The following is a 13023-nucleotide window of genomic DNA, read 5'->3' on the forward strand; positions in this document are numbered from 1 at the left end:
AGCAACAGCGACTTAGCTGACCTTCCGGGGTCAGAGGTCACCTTGACCGGTGACCTTGACCGGTCGGACGCCCCGGGCGACGGGCGGACAGGGAGAGGGCGGAGGAGGGGAGGGCCAGAGCCGATCAGAGACCGTGCGCGGGGCTGGTGGCCTCAAGCTTGAGCGTTTTATTGGTGTGGTAGTTGTCAAATACAATAGACAAATAAACATCGAGAGCAAATTCCAGCTCAACATTCTGGGCCCATATCACGTGCATCCAAATAGAAGATTATCCTACAATTTCAATGGGTTACTTTTGAGGCATGCTGATTTGGATTTATTCGGGCGTACCGTCTTCGAATTTCAGCCAGACAGGGCCGCCCAACCCACTGAGCCAGTAGCACATTTCGAAACGCCCGGCCGCAGGCCATCCCAATCGGAAACAAAAAGCGAGCACCGATTCGGGCTCCCAAGTCTCAAATCCGTCCGCTCGGCCGCGAGACGAACGTGAGTGAATATTGGTAACCTGTGCCATTAGTGTAGAAAACAAAATAAAAGGAAAACGAAATTTCCATTATGGGAAAAATGAGGCAAACAACAGCAGGGATTCAAACAAAAAAGCTTCTAGTTTGTGAAGGCCTATACTCTACCAAATTCAAATATCGCAATATTTCCAGAGACATTTAAAAGAATACGCCAAAAAGGTTAATGGGTTCACTATTACATCACTGAACAACCATGGACTGTTGGAAATTCAGCCTATGGGGCATATAATTCATATAAAAACTCATAATCTACAGCACTGACAGTCTACTCGTATGTCCCGAAATTCAGCAGATAACTCCATTTCAAAGCAAGTAGAACAAAAGCAGCAAGATCGCATGACGGTTCATTATCTATTTTGTATTTAAACGCCAGAGATATTGTATATAAGGAAGTGATGCAAGAAAAGAAATGGTCCAAGGTAATAAGAAAGTGTCAAGTGGATCTACTGAGTTGATGTATACGTGGAGATTGAAGGTAGCCAAATGTTTAGGGAGAGCATTTATGTTAAAATGTAATAAGCACTTATTGACGGATTTGGGTTCATAATAATAAAAAACACATATGGCAAAATACGACTTATGTGCTTGAGACAAGGATGGTGTTTGATGCAATTGCATAACGTGAAGAAGCAATGATGACAAAACCAATAGCAATATTCAATTATTTGGGAGAAAAACATTGGGCCAGAAAAGTGCGCTTCCAAAAACATGGACCGATTATTTAGAGAGCAGAGTTTGGCCAAAATGGCGAAGATTCCATGGTCCAACGGTCAAGTTTTCTAGAAACTTAGTCGCAGTGATGGGGCGGGCGACTGAGGCCCGGTGCCAAGGCAAGGCGTGTTGCATCCTACTTGATCGCCCACCCGATTTAGACCACCAAATTTAAAAACAGGCACAATGGGCCACAAGACACTTTCGACCGTAGACGCTAGAAGAATGTCGAATTTCGAATTTTAGGCATATGGCAGTGCATGAAAAGCATTCAACGCTCGAATCAATTTTGATGCTTGCACCTTTAATCCCGGTTTGGTCCGCTGGGTCGGGTTCGGGCCCAATGTCTGATGCATACTCATTTTAGCGATAGAACACCTTTGTAAATTGCGAAATTTTGCCAGCAACACGTGAGTGAAGGCGCCAGTTATTGAAACTGAACGTTTTTTTTTCTTCTTCAATTATAAACAGTTCATTTCTTAACGATGAGACGCCCACATTACAAGCCTGATTGCTAATTATTGATCTTGTCATTGCCACTTTTTATTCACAGGCTAAAAAAAAAGTTATTTAATCGTTCAATAAATACAAAACCATATGAGGCTGTAAGCACATAAGTCGTATTTTACCGACAACACACATCAATGGCGTAATCATGAGCACGAACGAATCAACACAATATTATCTGAGATCACGCATCACTGTAACGCTTTTATCAGGGTATGCATTCTTAGCATAAATTCGGCAATGTTGGACAGTATTGGCACAGAATGAAGTCAAACCTATTTCCATCCTACAATGGGAGCACTATATACGGAAACTACGCCATACACGCCATATACAAAGCTTCTCGTATATACCAACCCTTCAGCAAGAAAGAGTCGCACAGCGTTCTTAATCGTACAAAGACGTCTTTCCTGGCATTCAGAAAGGTCGCATATGGCTCTTTGCGTCATACATGGAAACTCCGTAACCTGGCCAATTTGCAGCGTAAAGGAGACAAAAGGCAGACAAAGTCTCGGAGACGATGTGGTTCAACGAAGAAAAACGGCTAAAACACCGATACGTCAGAAAGTACTGGCAGAAACTGGTGTTTCATGAAGATGAGACCAATGATTGTCTTGCAACCACTCCACTAGCGAAACAACACGCAGATGGTAGACAAGATGACTTCAGAAGCTTGGCACATACTGAGTTGCTTGAGCAACACTCAACGCAAAGGGAAATACGGCGACGCAACGACTACTTCCATGACTATAAAGCTGTCACGAGCAATCACGAGAGAATGATTGTCATGTTCTCTATAGATCCGCCAGCGGGTTTCAACGACTGCCAAAGCAAAACGATCTGCAAATTCCACTGCATGGAACAAGGCAAAATGAGACAGCCGGTCGCCCGAGGCCCAATCAGCTTCAGCATGCACATTAAACCAAATATCGTACAAGAATCCTTACGTGGCTTATGTCAAATCATCTTCGATCATCAGGGAACACCGTCTCAGAGAAAACAGTAAGCGAAATATGGCAGAGAACGACGAAAATCTAATGCGATTTTGGTCCCAGAAAACGGCTAACGGAGGTTGAAATACTACCTACTGACATACGAGCACAACTGTTGTTGGTATCTTGGTGGTAGTCTTGCCGAATGGCAACGGGCGTTTGTTTATTTTTTGCGACGTTTGCGTTGGCGTTTCGGGCGTGCGTTTTGCGCGTTTTGCGGTGTTTGCGTTTTGCGGCGAGCGGGCGTTTTTCACAATTCAAAGTCCAAACCTTCGGGCCACAGCGCTCCTCGAAAAGCGCTGCCCTCGAGTAGTCTTGCCGAATGGCAACAAGGGAGTAACGAAAGGTTGTGAGAGCCAAAAGCAAACAAGGAGAATAAAAACAATTAGCTTAGAAAAACAGGAGCCCGTAGATTGGTATAAAATAACATCTTTCTCCATCCAGCAATGGCAACGAATAGCAACCGAAGGACAATAATTTAACTGAAGCCTCAGTTCTGGAGCATACGTTCGATTATTCGAGCATGGAATGTATGATACATGAGCCTACATCGACATATGGAGTATACAACTTCAGTCATTCAAGCAGCAAGGCGAGGCAGCGTCAGACGACGAACGATGAAATCAATTCCGAGATGATAAAATCTGTCGAGACGATATTGAATTGCAGAACGACCAAACCGGTACACCAACAAGCCAAACCACATCCAGCAGTGTTGTTGGGCATAACTATAGAAGAAGAGTACCGATTGAATGAGGCAATGAGCCAGGAGCTACAGACTGAGAAATACACAACCACGGGCTGTGACCGAGTTGCAATCTTCTCCAATGATGCAATGAGTTATAGAGCGAAAACCTTTTTATACGGACGTAGTGATAAAGAGAACGAAAAACTTATTTTACCGAAAAATGAGGCCAATTTAGCGATATTCCGTAGCCACAACAGTCGAGCCGAGCCGTATGCTGAGCAATGACGAAAGATATTCTGAATGTGCGGAACGGCTGACCCAAGCTGTCTTGCCATCAGCAGCAGATGTAGACGGGATAGCAAAAAATATTGCAGAGGATATCCAAAATCAGTGTCGGAGTTCACAATGACAAACGAAGTGGGATGCTGAACAAATGGGAGGCAAACAGAACGAGCCACGGACCAGACCAAACTAATTGAAGAATGGCACACAATCAATTCGACAATTATTGGAGCAACGTCTCTGAAGAGGCTAAATCGAACTCTTATCAACTTAATCAAGAATGCCAGAAGTAGAACGGTCAAGAATGTCAACAAACGGGGAACGGACATTGATACGTATTTCAATTCAACACTGTCCAACACTGTCCATGATTCAAAACATGAATAGCTTACAACGCCGTGCAATCTACCACGGCGAAGTAAAATCCACCACAGCGTGGTGTAATTCCACTACGACGTAGTGCAATTCACCACGATCGGCATCAGCGCCAGCAATGCGTGATCTCAGATACTTCCCACCCGTGCGACCACACACACAAAAGGCGGCTTTAACTTCCTACACGGTGTGCCCTACACATCCACTGAAAGCACTACATGATGCGCAGGGATTTAGGCGGGCTGGCCGGCCGGACGGAAGGAAAGACATATCGATATTCTAACGGAACAATGAACCGCAGGGACCCGCTTAACCCCTGAAAGGACGTAGGTATTGTGGGGTGGTTGACACTTGCTTCCTCTGGGTCCACATCTAGATATTCTGAAGATAATCTCATACCTTCCAGTGAAGCCACCATATAACCATCGTCCACAATTTATTAGCCTATCTTATGAGGCTTCTCGTCCTCTGCTAGCCTCACAATTGATAGTTGATGCAGCCCGGCCTAACTTCACCCACCCTTACCACATCCCTTTCCACCGTCCCACCCTTCAACTGAAATATTAGTACACCACTAAGCAATTGCGCAAGGCGCCCTGCACCTCTATATAGCCTTCCATCTCTAATTCGGATGTTTCCTTAAAATTACCCTTGGTTTTTAATCAGAGCCGCTAGTCTCACCCTTGCGCCATCAATTACATTCCCGATTTTCAGATTTATTGTGCCACCTTCATATTTCTCTTCTATCAATCAACCTTCGTAACGTAGTGCTTGCTCTTCCCTCTCCCCTACCCCCCATTAATTCCTCCGCCAACAGTGCAGTCTACCTGGGCCATTCTAAAACTTACCCTACTTTTTCCGTATTTGCCTACAGCCATCGCTTTCCCTAACGGAATCCCACATCCCTCCCTTCTCATTCTATCCCTTTATCTGTCCTCCGCACCCCTCCAGCCTTCTCCCTCTTTCACTCAAACCTATATCCATCCGGCCAGCCAACCAGTCCCATCCGTGCGTCTAGGTGCGTTCTTAGTTCCGTAAAAATACCACCAGTCCGGTCGAATTACTCGTAAGACGGTGTGATCAGAGCCTTACATTGCTATATGGGAATCGGATGTAAAGAGTAGACGGAAAGAGAGCTTTTCTTAGCGAACTTTACATTTTCTTTGCAGTAAAAGAAAAATGGAAAGACTTGATGAATAATTGAAACCGTTTCAAACAATTATTTATTGACAAAAGCAAAAAGTTGTTGAAAACTGGAAAATGAATTATGGGTGGTGGAACGTGAAAATTAATGCTACATCATGAAATATGGGAAGAAGTTGCCGCACGAAGCTCATCAATGAACCACTGTAAGTCATTATATAATTTTCACGACGCAATCAAAACCTAACGATGCCAAATTTATGGCTGGGATCACACGCGCCCTATACACAAAGATCCGGCTGGTAGTCATATATACGGGCCTGCCGGAATAAATACGTGCTCAGTGGATAAGTATGGCACGTTCCGCGCAAGCCAACTATGTACCGCTGGCAGCCATTTCTTCTTTTTTTTTGGAAGTGCGGATATTTTTTCCGAAAAAGAATATTTTATCGATATTTTTGGAAGCGATGCCTACCAGAATTTACGGCGCCAGAAGACGAAATGACCATGTTATTTTCGTTTCAAGCATTTGCCAGTACGAGGCGTCAGAGATTTCACGACGATGACAAACAATGCTGGCAATTTAAAAACATCAAACTTCCGATATTTGAAGGGCTTAGCGCTGCAACGGCCACATATGAGCTCAATAGGGAGCTAGGCTGGCTCATTTCAGTTTGTAATCTGTTTAAAAAGCGTTGGCCAAATGATAAAAACGAGAGTCAGACGTGTTATCGTCAACTTTACGAATAATAACCACGTCACCACGACAAAGGGTTTGTTCATGACGTACTGCTGCGACTAAGCTCTTACCTACTTATTAGCAGGCTTGTAAAGCTTAAAACATTTCCTCGCCTTGTTAGTTAAGGAATTTCGAGACTTTACAGAGCAATATGCCGACTACTAACAGCTGCCACGTCAGTTAATTTTGGAAGTTCAGCCCAGTCAGCCACTAACGCCAGCACACCCATGACACCTAGCCATTGCCATTCTACAGCCACACGTCCTAACCGCCGCCTTGTATGTGTGTGTTCGCACGGGTGAGGTTAACCCCAGGCATCACCCTAGGGATATCCCTAGGGCTCACCTCGGGCAATCCCACACAGTTCCCGAGCCTACCTGCTCCTGATCCGTCCTCTGGTTGGGCTCCGCCCGGGGTGTGGGGTAGACCATGGGGGCGGGCCGGCTGAGACGGCCCGGCGCCCAGCGGTGGCACTGTGGGAGGGGGGAGGGGGGGGGGGGCGGTCAGTGGGGTTGAGAGGGGGAAGGGTCAGTGGGGGAGATACTGGGGAGGGTGTCTGTTTAGTGGAGGGGCACGGGGCGGGAGAGACCAATATGAGACAAGACGACCTTGAACCCACTCTTTCTCTGCTGTATCCGATACATTTACATACTCTTTACACAACCAATCCTCTCTCCAATACACCCACCCGCTCTCAACCTTGCCCTGTCCAAAAAGTATACAAAAAGTATACAAAACCTCCTTCTACCATCCCTCTAACCAACCATCCCTCTCCTCCAAAATGTTCAAACGCTCTGAACTTTCTCTAAACCCTCCCTCTCCCTCTCCTCTACCAACCCCCCCCCCCTCCAAAATATACTCACATCCTCCTAACGCGTCAGCCGACAGCATGGGCATCTGTTCCATTCCAGAGTTCGACCCATCATAACCACCTTCATACTCCGCGACATGGCATAGCGTCGAGTCGAGACTCGCCTCTTCTTCATCTTCAGTGAGATCAATCTTCTCGACTTTAACCGACTCTGCCACTGGCGTCGGAGCGTGTGTAGAGTGTTGAGGCGGCGGTGGAGGTTGGTGATCCATGTGTTGTGTCTGCTCAAGCGTGAGATCTTGTAGGGCCGGTTGAGGTGGTGGTGGTGGTGGTGGTAGCGGTTGTCCACCAGGTGGCGGGGTTGGTGTCCGTGGTCGTTGAGATGGTGAAGCTGGCGAGCGGCGCGGGATGGTGTCCGAACCCGAGATACGCCGGCGTTTGTGTGGTGGCGTAGCGGCGGCAGGGGCGGCGGGGGTGCGGCGTGGTGACGGAGGCGGCGCCGCCTGGTGGAGAGAACGAGAAACTGCGGTTAGAGAGGCGGCCACTAGCTGGTGGTCGGTCACAGATTGCTGACAAGCAGGGGAGGGGATAGACAAGCAGCTGTTGAGTATGATATGATCAATCTGTTACGGTAGATCAAAATTAAACAGTTAGCAATGAAACCTCTCCTGCATCATTCCCATACCATGTCTCAGACTCTCAATATATACTCCAACCTATGCTCACAACGCACCCTAACAACCTATTCTACCGTACAAAGGCAAAACCGATCACACTCAGGTGACCTAGTCTGGCCTGATGCAATGACATCTGACCCAACGTTATCGTTTTTGCCTTCTCACGACAGTATTTTCCTCTCATATCCTCTTTCCCCTTTCATCTACTCCCACAACCACCTTATCCTCCTCGCCGCTCAGTCCCCGGATCTGCAGCATCTCCGCCGTCTTGATGAAGCTGGCCAGCTGGCTCTGCGACACGTTCACGCTCCCCTTGTATATGAACTCGATGACCGCGTTAAGGTCGGCCGCCGTGGTGTCTTTGAGGAAGAACACCATCTGCTGGCACGGATTGTTCTGCAGAGAAAAGAAAGACAAAAGCGTCAGCTTTAACACATTCTGGAACATGACTGTCAGTGTCAGCATGGCCACGTTTGGGTACACATCACAAAATGCACGTTTTTATGGTCTGAAGTTTCAGCTACAACTGATAGTTATTTCTATTTTGAGGACCAGAGCTTTAAAGGTAGTGTGCCAGCTTTCTTGGACCGTATGGAGTTAATGGCCCAGATAAGGAGAACCGGATTTTTAGAACTTATCCATACCTTCAAAACTCATGGAAACGTCTTAAATTCTTCAAATTTTGAGTACCCCAGTGCGAAATTCGCCCCGACGGGTTGTCGGTCGTACCCCAACCACATTTCACACCACTATGAACAATAACTGCACACACTGAAATCGCTATTACCGATATGCTCATCCAATCAAGTTTCGATAAACCCGTTCATCATCATCTCCTGCGGTTTCGAACACGCCTGTTAGGTGGCTTCTGATGCTCGTCGAGGTCGGAATTTCCAAATACGCGTGGGTGTGTCGGGCCGCGCGCTCTGACTTCGGCCAAGAAAAATGCGTCAGCTGATCATTGTCATTTCTGCCACTTGCGTGTGGTGAAATGGGTTCATAACTTATAAGACGGCTTTTTCATATCAATTATTTTACATAAAATCATATTTCAAACCATAAATAATGTTCGACAGCCAAATAAAAGAAACAATACCAATACGGGCTTACAGTTTAAGGCTCGACATTGTGTTGTCTACGATTAGACAGCTGATAACTCATTCCCGTACGTCGTATGGTCGTAAAATTATAATGACCTTTGCTTATTGTCACAAGTGCGCCGCATTCGCGATTGTTGCCCGACGCCTGTTTGCAGGTGAGCCCACTACAGTTGTTATACATATCTAAAAACCGAAAAACTTTTAGGCGAAAAAGGCACTATTCCAGGCCCATTTTTGATTTTTTTTGCGATATTATGTAAAAACAGAAGCTTCTTATCCTAGGAAAAATAAAATGGGAAATCTTTCAAAGGTGGCACACTACCTTTAACCTTCGCCCCAGTGTGGGGGGGGGGCATATGTTACCACCCTGTCGCGTTTTTTTGCGTATAAATAAAAAACCGCGGCGCGTAGCGCCGCGCCGCTTGGGGTAGCTTTTGGTACATTAATTTTGGACAATGTGTGAAATTTTTGACCCCAGGTCATGTCAGGTCAGGTCATCAGGTCAAGTTAACTGACCAAGCCTAAAAAAGTTTGCAATCATGTCCAGCGTGCAGTGTTTGTCAGAAAGGTTTTAAACTTGGTGGATTGCATGATATTATGGGCGCCTACAATTTGTATATCTCGGATTTTTTATATCCGTGACCTAAGGTCAGGTCAGTGGCGTGACCTTTCCATTACAAGCCATTGGAGAAAAATGAAAACGCCTCTAGATCCGTGTGTACGCATAGGAACAGTCCAAATATTTCAAAATCACAATGATTTGGACCAACCGTGATGACCAGGGTGTCATTTTTGCTGATAGCCTCTAGAAAGGTCATCTGAGGTCATTTGAGGCTACAAACAGATTTTTGCCAATTACTCGCGATTGGAAAGAGATAGAACGCTGGGGATGGTCTCATTGTGTTTGTCTTGCCGAGACGCATCGACTGATATGCAACATGACCTTTTCCGGTAAGGTCATGACCTTGACCTGAGGTCAAATTTTCAAGTTGACCTTTCAAGGTCAAATTATAGTTCATTCGACGCGTCTCGGCGAGAGGAACACGATTCTTGTAATAGAAATGTCGTGGCTTTTTGTTGTCGAAAGTTATTGTCGAAGGTGTCTTTTCGTAAAAACAGCTATTTTTGGAGTTTTTGCCCTCTGGACGCTAAACCCGTGACCTGAGGTCAATTTTGATAATGACCTTTTCAAAAGAAGAGTTCAAGAGCTATCGATTGCTTTTCAATTCGTTTTTCTAGCTACCATAGTTCCTGAGATAACGGCATGTTTTCTGAAAAATACAATGACCATTGGCAAATTTTGACCTTTGATGACCTCTGGTGACCCCAATATTGCTCTAAGATGAAAAATGACTGAAATACTTTCAAACGTACGCATTGAGAGCTATCGACTGCTTTTTACCGCGTCTTTCTAGCCCTCTTAGTTTTTTAGTTAGAGGTGGGTGGTAACATATGCCCCCCCCCCCCCACTAGGGCGAAGTTGGCTGAGACCGCCACTGGGGCGCGGGTTAACAAACTTTTCATTAATCACATTATCACACCCTGCTCGGGGGCGGAGGTGTTTCTTTTGATAAATTTAGTCCGAATCTTTTGAATGTAAAACTCAGTGAGCTGAGGTCATCTAAGGTCAGTGACCTGACCTGACCTTCAGGTGACCTTGACACCCAAGTGACACACTCTAATGCATGTGACCAACATCATATCGCGTGTTTGAACGTTTGAAACCACGAAAAGACAGCAAACGCGCGGCTAATGCGAGCCGACATACGCCGAATCGCGATTCCGGCCAAAAATGGTGTCGAGAAATAGGTCACAGGTCAATTGGGTCAGGGTCATTAAATTTTCACTGTAGGTGTAAAATTGATCAACTCGACAGTATTGTAAGCTTCGTCGCGATCGGCCACTTTTTACGCGAGTTATTCGCGAAAGAACCGAGAAGGGTCCGTTCAAATCCCCCCCCCCCCTCATATACGGGGGAGACCGGTTAATGCATCTTGACAAGGGGCTGTTGCAAACCATTGACCTTAGATTATATCTGAGAGAATTACCTGGAAAAAGCATCAATAAGACTGAGTTTTTCTGCAACTTTGTAGCTCTATTGGGTTCAGATTTGTGACAATTTGTAGAAAATTGTCGACATTCAACGTGAAAATAGGTAAAATTTGGCCTCCAATGAACTCTGGTGACCTGACCTTTCACCTGACAAAAAGTGACTGAGGTTATTTTGTCAATATTTTTACGCTCTTTCAAACATCACCTACTCAGTGTCGCTTCTTGGCCCAGGAGCTGAGTCAGAAGGAGGTGCGTGTTCGAACATCCCTCTCCACAAAGGGCGTGAAATTCCAGGATCCCCAGCAGGTTGCTAGTTTATCAAATTCCTGAAGTTTATAAAAATCCAGTCATCAAAATCAGTTTACAAATGGAAGGAAAGTTATGTGCAATACATATTCACCTTGTCTCCATATCTTACTGGCTATTTTACTGTTCACACCAGCCCTCTTACTTTACTATCCATCAGCCTGCCACCAGACACCAGCTTGCCAGAGCCCTGTTTCACCGGTGACAGCAGCACGCTGCTATTCCATTTCGCAAGCTGACGTCACACTTCTGGTAGTGTTGGAGGAATAGGCTTGTTGACGTCTCCATGGAAACCCAATTTGACACGTGTAATAGCAGCGTGCTGCTATCACCGGTGAACCAGGGCCCAGGCCATTGATGCCATTTAATTTCAAACTGAGCCTCACCTTCAGCAGATCCCTGAAGTACGGGCTGCAGACGGACAGCATCATCCTGTGCGCGCGCACCTGGTGGCCCTCGCAGCAGAGCGTGATGTCCACCAGCTCCTCTACCTGCCTGAGGTTGTCGAACAGCGACGTCACGCTACTCTGGAATCCGTCCCACTTGAGACAGAACTTCTGCCCGTCCAGAGCCTGTGAATGGAGGGGAAGGTGGTCAGATATGCTCAGGATTTATTTGTTAGAGAAGTGCTGGATTAACCTTGGATATAAAATACAGGACTCAGCCACGCTTAGGTAGGTAAAGAATATACCGAGCATGTGGACATCTCACAAATCATTGAAATAACACTTCAAATCATCAATAGTTTAGCAACCAGCAAATATTGTATACCTCGAATGCAACTTTATTTTTCCTTGCATGCATCAGAATCCTTCACGATAGCCACTTACCATCAGGGCCTATTTTAAGACAATTGGACTGGGGTGGCCAGGCAGTGGTGGCGCCCCTGTCTCTTGTGTGGGCGCCCCCCCCCCCCAACTTCCAACTTCAATTCCAAACAACTTCACCCCATTGTTGATTGTAGATAAATCTAAATATCTCGCCACGCCACTGCCCCGAGACGCTCTCCAGATTTTGAAGCGCTTATGGTTCTGTAATGCCAAGAAAGATGCATTGGTGACCAGTGTTGTAATTAATAGGCGGCGGAACGGGGGGGGGGGGGGCACCGGGGCACCGTGCCCCCCTTTGATTTTGGCATTTTAACATTAGCCCTTTTGGCGTTCCATGGAAAGAATGCGACCAAAAGTCGGCGGTGCCCCGTCGCCAGAAGGTGAAGGTGTTCTGCCGCCACTGTTGTAATTACGAGCGAGCGAGCGCAGCGAGCGAAGTGAGTCTTTTCAATATAACGGAAAAATCTCAGTATGAGCGGCCCGGCCCGGCCCGGCCCGGCCCGGCCCGGCCCGGCCCGGCCCGGCCCGGCCTGTAACGCTTTTGAGAGGCTTATATCTCAGCAACCGCTGGACCGATTGGCCTGCGGTCTTTTTTGTTGGGTAGCCCCATCCCTTCTACCCCGTAATTGACTATTTTTGATACATCTCAGTGACCATCGTGGCACGTGCCACGTGAAAAGTCAGGGGTGTTCAAAGTGTTTTGCAAAAGTAGTGATTTTGAGAGGCTCATATCTCAGCAGCCGCTTGGGCGATTGACTTGCGGTAATTTTTGTAGGGTAGCAGCATCTCTTCTACCCAAAATAGGATAGTCTCGATGCATGTGGGTCACCCCCAGTGCACGTGCAAAATACAACAATAAGGGGTGCAAAATTTGTTCCCATTTCAGTAACTCGGTAATTACTGGGGCGATTTCGCTGAAACTTGGCATACAGGTAGGTACCCACCAGGCAATGCATTCCCATGTGTTGCGGTTAGGGTGCTGCTGCACGTGCGCACGTGCAGGGGGCGTTTCCAGATCTCGAGAACGGCTGGGCCGATTGCGCTCAAATTTGGTACACGGCTGGGGACCAGTTAGTAGGGTGCCGTGCAAAAGTCATTTTGGACCCCGTTTGCACGTGCGCACGTGCAGAATACCGCTTCCAGATCTCAGGAACGGCTGGGCCGATTGCGTTCAAATTTGGCACACCGCTAGCAACCGGTTAGAAGGGTGCTTTGCGCAAGCCCGTTGGAAGCACCCTCTCGCCCTTCCGCACGTGCAGGGCTCACTATCTCGCTCGCTCGTTCTT

The 13023-nt window shown here is 46.8% G+C and overlaps 1 protein-coding gene across 21 annotated transcripts in view; it reads right to left on the reverse strand.

The window, feature by feature from the left end:
• LOC122390789 (longitudinals lacking protein-like) overlaps positions 1-13023 on the reverse strand; it is a 76136-nt gene that overhangs the window by 59894 nt on the left and 3219 nt on the right. For all 21 annotated transcript variants that reach the window (XM_043384070.1, XM_043384075.1, XM_043384074.1 and 18 more), the window contains exons 2-5: positions 11294-11479; positions 7669-7845; positions 6825-7275; positions 6339-6434 (exon numbers count right to left, since the gene is read on the reverse strand). In XM_043384070.1, the coding sequence (XP_043240005.1) occupies positions 6339-6434; positions 6825-7275; positions 7669-7845; positions 11294-11479 (910 nt within the window). The remainder of the gene's footprint in view (positions 1-6338; positions 6435-6824; positions 7276-7668; positions 7846-11293; positions 11480-13023) is intronic.

This window comes from Amphibalanus amphitrite, unplaced genomic scaffold (genome assembly GCF_019059575.1).
Source record: "Amphibalanus amphitrite isolate SeventyFive unplaced genomic scaffold, NRLGWU_Aamphi_draft 000409F_arrow, whole genome shotgun sequence".
NCBI lineage: Eukaryota > Metazoa > Arthropoda > Thecostraca > Balanomorpha > Balanidae > Amphibalanus > Amphibalanus amphitrite.